Raw genomic sequence first — 14,849 nt, forward strand, 5'->3', positions numbered from 1 at the left:
ACTATTAACAACATCTAATAATTTAATAATAAAAGTAATTATTAAATTAAAAACAATAAAATATATTAATATAAAATAAACAATGCAAATTAAAGAGAAACATAAAAAGTAAAAATTATATTAGTTGTCTACTTGTTTATATGGATAATTACTACAATTATGTTAAAAATATAAAACTAAAAATATTTATTTAATAATTAAATAAATAAAACAATTTACAATTTTTTTAAAAAATTTGAAAACAAAACAAAAAAGAAAATACAAGTAAAAAAATTCTAAAACAAAAATATTTATACGTAAAAAAATTAAAAATATGACTTCATAGTAAAAAAAAAAATAACTTATCACTTCAAAGTCATAAATTAAAAAAAAATATACGACTTTGAAGTCATAAATAAAATAAAAAATTACATTGAAGTTTAAAAAATTTTATAACTTCAATTAAAAAAGTAAAATAATGATAAGTCGTAACTGACGTTATAACTTCTAACAACACTTGTCACGATTTATCTTATTTTTTATAATAATTTAAAATCAAACTCCAAATGGAAAAATTAATTTTTTTTACCTTTTAGTAAAAATCCCGCAGATAGCACCAAGCGTTAAGTCAAAGCATTTGCACTGTTTATACTTTCTAGCCATTTAAAACATGGTTAACACTTCAGCAGATCACAAAAATTAACCCAACGCATCAATTACAAATTAACAATTCACAAATATAATCTAATGAGTGAAAGTAGGTTTATCTTGGATTAAAAGAGAATCATAAATGGACCAATGAGAAGGGCAATTAGAAGCTCATGACTTTAGAACTATTGCCAGCTTAACAAAAAGAATAGTGACATCCAAAGCAAGCTTGATCAATAACTTGACAACAATTATATAGTGCATAAAAATATAGATCAAAATGTTTAAACTCCTTCTCAAGTATGAAAGAAGAAAATTACTAATAAACAACAAAGGTAAATATACAAGTGTGTTGGTGGCATGTATGTTTCTAAGAAGTTTCATGTGCTATGATGCAGAGTCTAGTCTATAATTTCACTCACTTTCTTAGCTAGTTCCGAGAGGTCCAACATAGTTTCGGATGGTCTGTGAAAGAAACAAGATAACACTACTTTTGAATAGACCAATCGGCTAGATATTAATTTAGGTTTTCGTCCAAGTTTACATGTATAGATTTTAATGCTTGACAAACTGCCAAAAATACTCATAACGATGCTATGATTGATGTGAGAATACAAAGAATGGCAACTGAAATTTCTAATGGCTAAGCAGATAAAAAAAAAAAAAAACCCTTAATCAAAGTTCAAAAGAATTACGTTTTTCTATACCTAACTGGTCATTTATCCAGCTCACCAGAATGTCCCAAGATTTTCAAGACAAACTATCCCTCCAACAGATAAGTATTGATCTTGTTCAAGGCATATCTTTATATTAAAAAAACAACACCAACTGGAATGATGTTTGCGGAGACTCTTCATCCATTGCTCTTCAAATATTGAGCAGTCTGCTTTCTCATCTTTTCTTCAATGCTCTGCCAGTAACTCTGGCAGCTGCAATGCAGCATCTTTAATTTTATTATACTGGGAACTGTCTCACACTGCAACAAGAACCAAGCAGAAGGAAGATACTGTACAGCTTAACTGAGTCCTTTTTCTAGTATCAGTGGAGTCAATCATGTAACCCCAATCTATAAAGGTGGCACAGCAATTCCTGTGGCCGGCTTAATCATACAAATCCAAATCAGTGCCTCCAACCCTCAAACAACAAAAAATGCAAGGAGTGCGTGCATTATGGCCCAATAAATTATAATTCCAAGCCGTAAGACGGGTTGTCTCATTAGAGTCCGATCACAAGAAACCCTGCAAGAATACAAATGCAAAAACCATTTGTCAAATCAAAAGAAATTTGAAGCCATGAAAACATGGGGGGAAAATATACATACCACAAGCCATCAATCAAGTCAGTCAAAGGTCTAGTAAATCTTGGGACAATTGTGGATGTTGTGAGGGATTTGAAACCATGGACTGCAACAAAAAAGTGGGAAACCAGAATTAAATTTCAGGCAATGCTGAAAACAACAGAAGCCAGTACACTGGTTTGGTAAAACAGAATTACCTTTGTCGTCCTCTTCATCTTCTATCCTACTAGTACTACCAGGGTCTACATCTACAGCAATGGCAACATGATCACTATTGCCTTTGCGCAAACTGCGAACTTGAGGTGTTACAAAAGCACCAGATGGCGACCAATCATTCATCTATAAAAAAAAAGTCAAACAAATTCAAATCAACCATAACTGCATCAATGTCATGTTGACCAAAAAGAAAATATCTTTAATTTCCGTTTACTCAGTTTTATTTATTTACTATTTTTAAAAGCAAGTATGAATTATCATATTTAATCAAAAGTACACATCTTAACCAAGATAACTCTACCATAAAAATGAACTTTCAAATTGCTAGAATATATTTGTCTTTTCTAAGTTGACAAATATAATGAGAATGTTATTGATCATGACAAGGTAATGCACAATAACATATTTCATGTTTTATTCCAATTGAAGTTCTAATTTGAATATGAATTTTATTTAATCCAGATTTAATATAAGATTCTTGTACTAGTGGGAATAATCAAATATTAAATAAATGATTGATTTCCTCACCGCTGGTTTTACCTCCACAATTTCTGAGCTTGTGCCAGCTCCCTTTCCAGTGTCTTCCACACCTTCAAGCAAATTCAATTGCAATTCTTTCTCATGTAAGGATGTCTCAAGAGTTACTGTTTTGTGGCTCAGTTCTTCTACCTTGCTCCTTTCTATTTGCAACATTGCATCCTTGCTTTCTGCAACTTCCCTTAGATTCTCCAATTCTGACAATAAAGACGTAAGCTTCTTATGAAGTATTTCTTTGCATTCATGAACCTTACTGTTGCTCTTCATATCAGGATATATATCATGCACCCCATCATGAGACACAATTGTGTCAACCCACATCAAGAACTCAAAGATCTCATCAGAACTCTGGTTGCTCATTTGTGATGCAAGAAGAACATCATTAGTGCATCTAGTAACCTCTTGCCTCAAGAAAGAAATTTCAGTATCTCTTTCTTGCAACTGGGATTGGAGCTTTTCAACTTCAGAAAGGAGACTTGCAGACAGGTGGTGAAGCTCATCAAACTTGCTAACAGTTATGGAAAGCTTTTTCATAACCTTACCACGAGAAGATTCAAGGTTCTCAATCTCTTGATTCTTTTGTTGAACAACCATTTCAAAATCCACAATCTTATTTGTCAACTCTTCCATCTGCGTTTCTTCCTCATCAAGTGCATGCATTAGTGCTTCGATTTCTGCAATAAACCATTAAGTTCCAGAAACGTTGTAAGTTTCTCATTTATAAAAAAAAATATTACAAGATCACTTCTTAAAAGAGAAGGAATCAGACAAAGCTCACCTTGATCTTTGGCAGCCAGTAAATCAGTTTGAGATCTCTTTTTCTCCTCTAATTCAGCTGCAGTTTCTTGTCTATCCTGCAGTTCATTCACTCTATTTTCCAGTATCTTCCTTTCTGCCTCAATTGCTTCCACCTCTTTCTTTAGATTATGTTCTTGAAGCCTAAAAGCTTGAAGATCTTGAGAGTAACTGTTTGCAGCAGCTTCAGCATCCTTGATCTGTTTTACCAGTTCTGAGCAAATCCTATCTCTTTGAACATCCTTCTCCTGAAGCTCTCTCTGAAAATTTGTTATAGTAGCCTTCATTTCCTTTAGATTGGCATCTAAAAATTCAGTTCTTATACTAGCAAAACCTTTTGCAGCCAACAGCAGTCTATCTGTCAGGGTTTTAATGCATTCCTCAGATATGCCATCATCAAATGAAGGTGTTTCCAAGTTAATTCCTAGATCTGCAGATTCAACCTTCCTTCCAACCAGTTCAGCTTTTTCATTTTCAAGTACAATGACAAAATTAATGCATGCATCATAAAGGCAGGCAACGTTCCCACGTAATGCAATAAGTTCCCCATCTCGCTCACTTACTTGTTTCTTCATGGTTTCACACGACTCTTTTTGGGAAGTCATTTCCCTTTGAATACTTGCCATTAGTTTAGATAGAGTTTTGTCTTGTTCCTGTGTCAAACTTGAGTGCATGTTTATTCTTTCCTTAAGAGAACTGACCTCCAACATGAGCTCTTGCAGTTGATGCCCAAATAGACGAGAAATTTCAACAATAGTATTATCATCATAGTGGTCAATTCTGTCAAAATCTGACCAAGGATCTGCAGACACAGAGCTCTTCTGGAGAACACAATACACAAGTATTTAAGAAGGAAACTAGGTCATATTACACAAAATAGTAATAACAGGGAGTGCAATTAAGCCTTACAAGAAAAATCTATAAAATGACAAACCAGAAGGCACATTTTTTCAAAGAATAAAATTGGACTCGTGAACTTAAAACAGAGAGGGAGAGTTTAAGTTGGAATTGCAGTTGTAATATTTCATATAATATAAATATGTTCAAATTCTAATTAGACTTAATTCTAAGACAACATCCCAAATTTCCAATTAATCTTAATTTAAAACCACATTATAACATATTTCACATTGCTAAAATAAGTGAAGAAAATTACATTCAACATACAAGTGATTGAAAGAATGCCACCAAGATACTCATAAACATGCACAAAAACTAGGAAACCAAAAACAACAAATATCTCTACTTTCTACAGCTCAATTTGTTTTCTTCTAGTTTGAAAAGTCAGTGTTCATTTACAAATATCAGCAACAGCAGTATAATCATGGTTGAGGAAACAGAAACTACAAAAATAACATAAAATAATAACCCTAAAGATATCAAAGATGGAATAAATCTGTTCAATACATCAGGAAATCAGAAAAGAAAATTTCCAAGAAATAACCATTCACAGAACATCAAACATATGCCAGGAACACAACCTTATCCTATTAACATCTGGAAGCACAAAAGAGCAACCTAGAATATGATGCATTCAGAGCAAACCAGATACATCATAGATCAATAGCATATTCAAATAGAACATCAAGCAATATTAAAGATCACCCACACACCTCAAAAATTTATAATAGTACAATATTTTAAACTAACATCTGTTGTCACACACCAGCCAACAGCATTGTATGATAGTTATTCTCACTTTCTCATTATCATAATATACCACATGAAAGACAAATGAAGCAGAAATACAGAAAATGTCAAAAATTGATGTAACATATAATTTGAAACTAATTGAATATATGTGTGATATTAATACCTTATTAGCAGATGACCAGTGTAAAATGCCATCACGTTCTTTGGTGACAGATGAATCCACCACATTTTTATCATTGTTTCCTTTCATACATGACTCGAGACTAGCCTCAACTTTCCGATAAGATTCCAAATCCAAGAAAAAAGCATTAGACAGTAAATTCTGAACCTCATCAAAGCTTTTGCAGACTTGGTTCAAACTAGATTTTAATTCCATGATGTCAGAAAAATGGCTCTTTTTCCCCTCCTCATGCAAGGCTGATAATTTTTCAAGATGTGCAAACATTTCCAGTTTGGCAGCCTCAGCTGAATCCCTTTCTCTTCTGAGATCCACAAGTTCAGCATTCACCTTTGCGAGCTCCTCCTGAAAACTATCATTCCTTTCTTGAACCTCATTTAACTCTGCCAAGAGTAGTTCTGATGCTCTTTTAGACTTCCTGGATTCTTGTTCTAAAGATGCCACAGCACTATGTAGATCAGAGCATAACTTCCCAACCCATTCCAATTTCTTCACTGGATCACTTATATGACCTTCACCACCAACCTCAATTTCATCTAACTTATTCAAAATCAGTTTCAGAGAATATTCATGCTCCTGCAAATGGTGCTCAGTTTCTTCCAAATGTTTCTTCAGAAGCAAACTGTCAGATTCAAGAGCTTCTAACCTATCTGGGTAGGTTGACAACAGTCTCAACTTCTGTTCATGCTCTGCAAGAGTGTTTTCCCGGTTGTATATCTCAGATTTCAAGTGCTCCATCTCAACAGTCATCTCTTCAATGGTTTGCTTTAGACTGTCTCGTTGTTGCACCAATGACTTCCCTTTCCTGACTGCAACATTTAACTTCTCCCTAACAGAAGCTGATTTCTGCTCCTCCTGATTAAGAAGCCCTTGCAATTCCTCAATTCTTTTAGCCAGAGTTTCAACTTCACCTGATAACTTCTCTCTAACAGAAGCTGATTTCTGCTCCTCCTGAGTAAGAAGCCCTTGCAATTCCTCATTTCTTTTAGTCAGAGTTTCAACTTCACCTGATAATTTCTCACTAAAAGAAGCTGATTTCTGCTCCTCCTGATTAAGAAGCCCTTGCAATTCCTCAATTCTTTTAGTCAGAGCTTCAACTTCACCTGATAAAGATATTTGCTTTTCCAAAGATCTATTTCTCTCCTCCTTCACATGTATCAATTCATTTAAAGACTCCTCCAGATCTCTTTTATATCTATCAATATCTGCTGCCTCCTCATCATGTACATCTATACTTCTTTCCTCATGAACTGTAGCATCACCCTTTTGAGAATGGAGTCCATCACCTACAACCCCATATGCAGGTTTCATTGATGAAAGCTTTGCATGATTTTCTATAAGCTTTCTCAGCAATTCTTCCAAGGAATCAATATTTGCACTACAAGAAACCAAATTTTCTGTTTCAGATTCTGACAAGGCATCACCAACTAAGTCTTGCAATTTTCTGATTTTACCATCAATGGTGAAAATTTGTTCTTCAATTGCAGCTTTCTGTTCCAATTTATCCTTCAAACTAGAAATTTCAGTTTGCAACTTTTGATTCTCAAGTTCAGCTTCTCTTGTCTGTGCTGATAGTTTCCTTTCCATGTTCAGCTTTTCTACAAGCTTTCCCAGCAATTCTTCCAAGGAATCAATATTTGCACTACCGAAAACCATATTTTCTGTTTCAGATTCCGACAAGGCATCACCAATTAAGTCTCGCAACTTTCTGATCTTGTAATCAATAGTGAAAATTTGTTCTTCAATTGCAGTTTTGTGTTCCAATTTATCCTTCAAACTAGTTATTTCATCATGCAGCTTTCCATTCTCAAGTTCAGCCTCCCTTGTCTGCAATGATAGTTTCTCATACTCATACACCAAAGACTCCATTTTCTCAGAAAGGTGCTCTCTTTCAGATGTAAGAGCACTAAGGTCTTCTTGAAGAGCAGACACTGTCCTTTGAGACTCTTGCAGATCGGCATTTAGCAATCCACAATAGCTATCATATTTTTCAATCTTCAGCTGCATTGAATCTATATGATGATTAGCCTCAGTAAGCGCACTACCTATACATTCAATCTTATCCTCCGTCTCCATAGACTGCAAATGTGAAGGCATTTCAACCCTATTTACAAGCTCTTCCCATCTCTGAACTAAGCTGTTTCTTTCCATCAATGATTGCTCCAGCATTTCATTTTGCTCAGCCAACCCATAATACTTACTCTGCAACTCCTCAATTTTTTTTCTAAAATCATCTGAATCTGGTTGTAGCTGACTATCATCTTTCCATGAATCCGTGACAACATAACCAGCATCAGAGTATGAGCCTCCTCCCACAGCTTCCTTCTGTTCCCAATCATTCATTGGCAATGAGTTTCCCGAAACTGAACTAGCCAACCAATCAATCTTTTCAATTATATCTCTGGAATGAAACTGCTCTGGCAGATCTAGGTCTTCCAATATTTCCTCTATCCTCTGAAGCATTGAATCTTTAAGAAGAAATGACTCTCTCAAAGCATTAGATGAATTACGGATATAAGAAAGCTCAGATTCCAGAGCTTCAACACGTTCACCAGCCTCTGCATATGTCTTAAGTTTCGTTTCAACCTCGTGAAGCCTTGTATCTTTCAACTGTAACTCTTGCAAGCATCTCTCCAATTCACTGGATGTCTCTGCCAAGGATTGCTTGAGGCCATCTCGCTGTACAACCAACCCTTTCCCCTTGGCAACAGCTATGCTAAGTTTCTCCCGAATGGAGCACACCCGCTGTTCTGAATGCTCAAGTTCATTTGCTTTCTTGTGCAATTCAGAACGAGCAACAGTAAGAGCTTCCTCAGCCTGATGTAAGCTTCCCTTCAGAACAAGGATTTCATTTTCATTCTCAAGACAAAGTGTGTCTAGATAATGCATTTTTTCCTTCAATTCAGCCAATTCCATCTCCTTAGATCCATATCCTTCTTTAGTTGTGTGATACTGGATTTCAGCCTCTCTGGTTTTCTGTACAAGACTAGAGACTAATGAATCTAAGCAAGAAAGGGGTGATTTATTTATATCGATCTTTGAAATGTCCGCATTCAGCATGCCCGCCACATCTTCTATTAGCTTACTAACAGAATCTAAACCAAGGCACTTCATCTTCAATTCTTCCATTTCTGTTTCCCTGTGCATCAATTCTGACTTAATCTCCTTGGTAACAGACTCAAGTTCCAGCTTCTCGGCCAATATATTCCCAAGATGTTTCAAGATGGGCTGATAGCTATTATAGTTCAGAAGATCAGGCAGCGCTTCACTTTGTAAATCTATCTTATCTTCATCCATAGTGCCACCATTACCATGCACAAGTTTCCTCAGGTCACTGTACATCTTATGCAATAGACTAAGAGCCAATTCATTCCTCCCAAGCAGATCATCACATTTTGAATTCATTTCTTTATATGATGTGCACACTATTTCATGTTCCGAATAAGAAGCTTCAAGTTTCTTCCGCAGATCAAAAATCATTTCAGCAGCTGCATTAACTGAAACTTCTAACTGATGACTGATATCCGAGTTGCCATGAGCATCAGAAGAAACAGTTGTGCACAAAGTTCCACCAACTGATTCTTTCAGCTTCCCAACTAACTCAACAATCGGGGCAATAGTCATATTCCAGCCATGCTCAAGTAGCATTGCCCTCTCTGTCACCTCCTTCTGCAAATTTTCCAGTTGACTGCCAACAGTAGAAGCCATATCATTTGAAATTTGTTTCACATCATTCATTTCAGTATGCAATTCACTAATTTTGGACTGACAGTAGCCAAGCTTCTCATAAAATTCATTATTTTTAGCTTTGAGACAGGTATCTTCTTGCTTTAAAGCATCATAGAATTCCTCAAGCAGGCATTTCTTTTCTTGAATATCACCCAGAAGTTGCTTTGCAGTTTCATATTGAACTGCAAGTTCAATGTTGGATGCTTCCAAATCCGAGCAATGTTGCTTCAATTGTTCAAACTGGTCCTTGAGATCACTGTACTTCGCATCACCAGTTTTCCGATCATCTCGCTCCCCCTTGAATAATTTACCCGCAATCTGAACATCCAGCTTCCACTTCGAAAGCAATTTTTTCAAATCTCCAATTTGCCTTTTGGTTAACATAAATGAGTTTGATGATGACTGAACATCACTGGAATCCCTTGTTTCTGTCTCATGCTCATCTTCTTGTACTTTTGATTCAAAAGCCTGTATCAATTTTGATACCACAGGCGAAGAAACTTTTTCACCGGACCTGCTGGAGGATACTGATTGAGAATGCAACTCATCGATTGCCTTTTCAAGCTTCACCAGAACTTTCTCCACCTCATCCAAGGAAGCATTCAATGAAACAAACCCATGAGAATCATCAAAGACTTCATCTGGATCCTGATCCATACACAGAGAATCTTCAATAATAGCAATTTCATGCTCACGTGCAACATGAACTTGATTTCCAAGGTCCCTAGATTGAGATACCAGTTGGCTGCGCTCCTTTCCAATTTCTTCTATCTTGGCCTTGTGCCTATTCAAAGTGTCATTGAGAAACACATTTTCCTTGGAAATTTGTTCCAGGCGCTCTGCGGCTTCTTTAAGGTCACCTTCAAACCTCATTTGTTCCCCCTTTTCTGTAGACAATTGCTCATTTAGGACAATGATTTGAGAAGAGAGTCTTTGATTTTCATCTTCGAGATTTTTAATCTTATCAGCTGACAATGCAAGGTTACCATTTAAGTTGGAATTTTCTGACTGTAGACTTGCCACAAAATCTTTATTTTCAACCAAATCTAATGACAGCCTATCGATCTCATGTCTGAGATGCTCAATTTCTGCTTCAATCTTATTCCTCTCTTCAGTCACCAAAGAGATCCTGTCAATTAAGTTGGAATTCTCAACTTTTACTCCTTCCATCAATCTCTTGAAGTCAGCTAATTCAGTTGCCAGATTCTTACTTTCACATAGATGAAATTCCTTCTCCTCCACAAGTTCATTTTTCTCAGCAATCGTCAAATCAAGTGTTTCATTCATGTCCTTCTTTTCCACCTGTAAACTTGAGATCAAGTCTCTGCAGTCAGCCAACTCTGTGGACAATTCCAATGAATCTTTTTGGGACACGTCAAAACTATTCTGCAGATCAACCACTCTGGCAGAAAGAGCTTCCACCTCAGCCATGGCAGCATTAAATTGATTTTGTAGTTCTACATTCTTGCTAGAAATATCATGTAGTTCAACACGGCAATTAGCAAGTTCTTCAGTAAGTTGTTGATTCTTCTCATTAACTTGATTATGAGAAGCACGGAGCTGAGATATTTCATCAACCAACTGGCGACGCTGATCATCAAACTCCAGTTGTTCAGCTAGTTGAGTGTTAAATATATTTTTCATTAAGTTTGCAATGAACAATTCTTCTTTGAGACTCTGAAATGCTTCTGAAATGTCATTGTCTGATAGAACTGAACTACTGGCTAAAGGATTCAAATCAGAGACTGCTCCTCTTGCCTCGAGCAGAAACCGACACTCTTCTTCATTAAGCCCCTTTATAATTTCACCCAGCTGCAAGAGATTAATTGAGTTTGCATCATAAACATAGGAGACATCCAATGGTCTGGCTGGATCAAACTCATTAGTTCCCCTTGGCAGCTCGTGAGAGGAGAGTAATTCAATTGACTTGCCTAGTTGCTCAGCTTCATGAGATGCCTCCTCAACTCTAGTCTTGTCCAAAGCAATTCCTGAAAGATACTGGTCACTCTCACCAACCTCAGACAAAGGAAGCTGCTTTTGACCATCAATCACAGCATCAGTGCTTTGATAAGATTTCTTCATGTCCAAACCATCAGCTTCCTGCATTGACCCTACCCAGCAACAAATGAGAATATAAATTATAAATCAAATCCATGTATTAGTTTTCCCAACCTGCCCAACTAATATCCAAATACCTAAACATAAAGGTATAATATAATATTAAATTGAAGGTGTGTGTACGGAGAGAGAGAGAGAGAGAGGGCACAACCTAAATCTGTTACCTGATCTTCGCTTGTTTGCATCACAGATGTATTGGGTATATCCTCAGATAAAAGCAACAACTCTTCCCTCTTTTGACACTTTCTTTCATCTGTAACACTCTCCCCCACTGCAGTTGTAACAGAAGCAAGTGAGGGCAAAACGGCAACAGGTACAGATGCATGATCATTTGTTGCTCCACCTTCAGAAACCTGGCTATCTGAAGTTCTCAAAGACACACCCTCTAGCACATCAGCACCAATGTCTTGAGCGATTTCCCCTTGATCTTGGGCAGATAACTCAGAATCATTCTCACGGACACCATGAACTTGATGTGCTACCTCGGCATTAGAATCCAATACAGTTTCATTGCCTGTATCATATGTAGTGACCACGGATGAAGAATCAACAGATGGATCAATATTGTTGTGAGCTAATGAGTTTGCCACAGACTGTGACTCTGATGATTCCGTATTAACCATATTGGAGTGACTGTCAGCTTCAACATTTCCATCAGTAATTTGAGATGTTACCGTTGAAATTGAGGCACTACTTGCAGCATCAGAATCAGAGTCAGGTAGCTGAGGCTTGCCAGCTTTTTTTGATGATTTTGCATGGCTACTACCACCTTTATTGTCCTTCTTCTGACGAAATTGTTGGAGCTGAAAATGAAAACATGAAGAGTAAAAATTAAGAACTGCAACCAGTAAATTGTACACCCTATATATTTTGAAACCATAAAGTGAAGGAATCAAGTAGAAAGAGAAAGATAAAATCACATGCTTTCTGATCATATAATAATAAAAAAGAAAAATTTGATGGACACCCATTAGTTAGGTTAATTGGCCAAGGAAATACAAGGGTTTATGTTAGAAAGAAGGGGACTAGGCATGCAAAGGGTTTATGTCAGCAGACCAGCAGCTGCCTATAAATAGGAATAACTGTAAAGTGTAAACAGTTTAGGGGACTTTTGGTAATTGAGAAAGCAGTGTAAGGAGATGATCCAGTGCAGTGCATTAGTTCCCGGGGGGCTTCTCCCCCTAGTTTCATTAAATAAAAAACTCATTCTTTCTCGCAGTTATGATACCAGTTCTATCAATATCCAATCAAGCATACACATCAGCCTTCCAAAATAAATGAACAGGTGAATTCTACAGGGTACAGAACAGTCCCTTGCACTATTTTCTTAAGTGGACTTGGATCCTCTAAATAAGTTAGTGTACGAAGTATGCTCACAAGTAAATCAAGGAATTAGCCTTCACACGCATACATGATTCATTATATAGGTCTCAGTTTAATTAAACTCTAAGCCATTGATACTTAATAGTCTCATCACTGGTTTTCAAATCTACATTTTCCTCTCTATAGCACAGTGTATACTGTACACCACACACTTAGATCCATAAACCCTTTCTATGTGCAACAATTTACTAATTCCTAGACAATAACTCCCTATCTCTCTAATAGGAACTAACCAAAATCCAAGAAAAAACTCGCTCTTGAAAGACAACAGCTACACTTCATTTTCCTCCAAAAACACACACGCACTTAACAAAGCAAGAATTGAAATTAATATTGCAAAGATCACATACCTTTTTCTTGCCAGCAGCGAGCAGATCGGTACGGCTCTTGTTCCGGTCCATTTTCCGATCCACCCCGTTCTTGCTCCCCACGGTAACCGCCGCAGTCACCAAAAACGAGTCATGGTCATCGCTCAGATCCTCCTCTTACACTGCACAACAACCCAAACAAAACCACCGAATAGAATCAAATTCAACACAGTCACAATCATACGCTCTCCTTCGCAATCCAAAACAAAATAGAAAAATCAAAAGATTTATAGCATATATCCTCCCAAAATTAAATTAAAAAAAAAAAAAACAGACACAAACACACGAAATGTGTTTGTGTTGTGTGTGAAGGTGTTGAAAAATCATTTCCATTTCCGCACCGGCCAAACTAGGCATAACCTAACCTTCTGATTCGAAACGCAGAAAATAATGAATTAAAAAACTGGATAAATGAATACATAAAAAAAATATACAGCGAAAGCTTATGGAGAGAAGAAAGAAGAAAGAAGAAGAACCTTGGTTGAGGGTTGTTGAAACGACGTCGTAGCGTGTGTCATTTGAGGTGAGGTGAGCGGTGGCTATGGCTATTCAAATCGAATCGTTCTTCTTCTGTTTCTTTGTTTTTGTGTGAGAAAGAAGGAGAAAGGGGAATGGTGGTGGTTTTGTTGGTAGCAGCGTTTCTCAGATCTAAACGCAACGCTAGCGTTATTTTCTCCGCTGGTTTAAGTGTCGAATCAAGCCATATCGATTTTTCGTTTTTTAGAGAAAAATAAAAATAATAAAGAAGTGGGATTTTATTTTTATGACCCGAAAAAGAGACTAAATAAATAAATCAATAAATAAAAAAATGATTGTTAGGTTTGGGGTTTGGACCAGTGACGGTTATGGTTTGGTGTCGGTTTCTTAAGGGAGCAGCATCTGCAATTTTCGAGTGTGAAAAACTTTATATGCTGTGGGGTGAAGTATACTCTTCTCTCACATAATATTTCAAAATGTTGTTTAATTCTTATAAAAAAATCAATATGCTTTACCGTGTATTTATATTTATATTCTTAGAGGAAAAATTTTGTTACTTATAATTATCTTATTTAATTTGAATTAAATTGTTTCTAATAAAAAAATACGTAGTCTAGATCCCAAAAAGTGTTTTATATATTTAGAAATATATGTTTTAATTTTTTATAAAAAAAAAGACTAAAATTATGTATTATTTTTAATAAGTATAGGAACATGTATTAAATTTTTATAAAAATTAAATTATAAAGATTAAAATCAACATTTCAAAATATTCTTAAGCAACAAAAGCATCATGATGCTGCTTTTGAATATTGTATTTATCTAGAATTTAATTTAGTTTTTATAGATCGTGAGTGTAAAAAACTTATATTACTAATTAATTGAAAAATTAGGGTAAATGTGACTTTTGAAATAAGTAAACAAATTTATTATATTATATTATATATACGAGTATATGAATTATTTTTTCATTTATTTATGACACTTTAATTGAATTAATATTTTTAAAGAGTTTCATTATAATTTTATAAAAATATTTTATTTTATATTTTATTCTATCATAAATCATTATCTATAATAAATTTGTTAAACTTCAATTATTTAAATAGTCAAATGGTTTTTATTGATTAATAATTTAAAAAGGTTTACACTCATATTAAATAAAAATTAATCTTTTTCATAAACAACTTATCAAACAGTTTTATTTTTACACTATAAAATAATTAAAAATTATCCAAAATATAATTTTTAATTATTATAAAAATTGATAAAATTTACTATTAAATAATAATGTAAATAAAATTCATGCTTTTATGCATGTTTATAAAAAAGAATAAAATACTATTATTCAACTGACATATATTTGGTCAACTTGAAAGTAGAAGTGTTCTTGTAAAAAAAAAAAAAGTTGAAGTGATGTTGGGCTATCTATAACAAGACAAGTTTCCGGGTATTGTTAGGTACACTCAGC

At 35.2% G+C, this 14,849-nt stretch overlaps 1 protein-coding gene across 6 annotated transcripts; it reads right to left on the minus strand.

Moving 5' to 3' along the window:
- Positions 1–926: 926 nt before the first annotated feature.
- LOC114394201 (GRIP and coiled-coil domain-containing protein 2-like) lies at positions 927–13,619 on the minus strand. 6 transcript variants are annotated; one of them, XM_028355850.1, is made up of 10 exons: positions 13,378–13,619; positions 12,884–13,023; positions 11,302–11,953; positions 6,375–11,143; positions 5,289–6,182; positions 3,456–4,293; positions 2,669–3,351; positions 2,122–2,263; positions 1,949–2,030; positions 927–1,865 (listed from the first exon to the last, which is right to left on the minus strand). In XM_028355850.1, the coding sequence occupies exons 2-10, from the start codon at positions 12,932–12,934 to the stop codon at positions 1,763–1,765; spliced, it is 8,214 nt and encodes a 2,737-aa protein (XP_028211651.1). In that variant the 5' UTR covers positions 12,935–13,023; positions 13,378–13,619; the 3' UTR covers positions 927–1,762. The 6 variants fall into 6 exon arrangements, with proteins under 6 accessions (XP_028211651.1, XP_028211649.1, XP_028211648.1 ...); XM_028355848.1 differs by having other exon boundaries at positions 2,681–3,351; positions 5,289–11,143; XM_028355847.1 differs by having other exon boundaries at positions 5,289–11,143.
- Between the last annotated feature and the right edge of the window lie 1,230 nt (positions 13,620–14,849).

The sequence above is a fragment of the Glycine soja genome, chromosome 17, assembly GCF_004193775.1.
Source record: "Glycine soja cultivar W05 chromosome 17, ASM419377v2, whole genome shotgun sequence".
In the NCBI taxonomy this organism is placed as follows: domain Eukaryota; kingdom Viridiplantae; phylum Streptophyta; class Magnoliopsida; order Fabales; family Fabaceae; genus Glycine; species Glycine soja.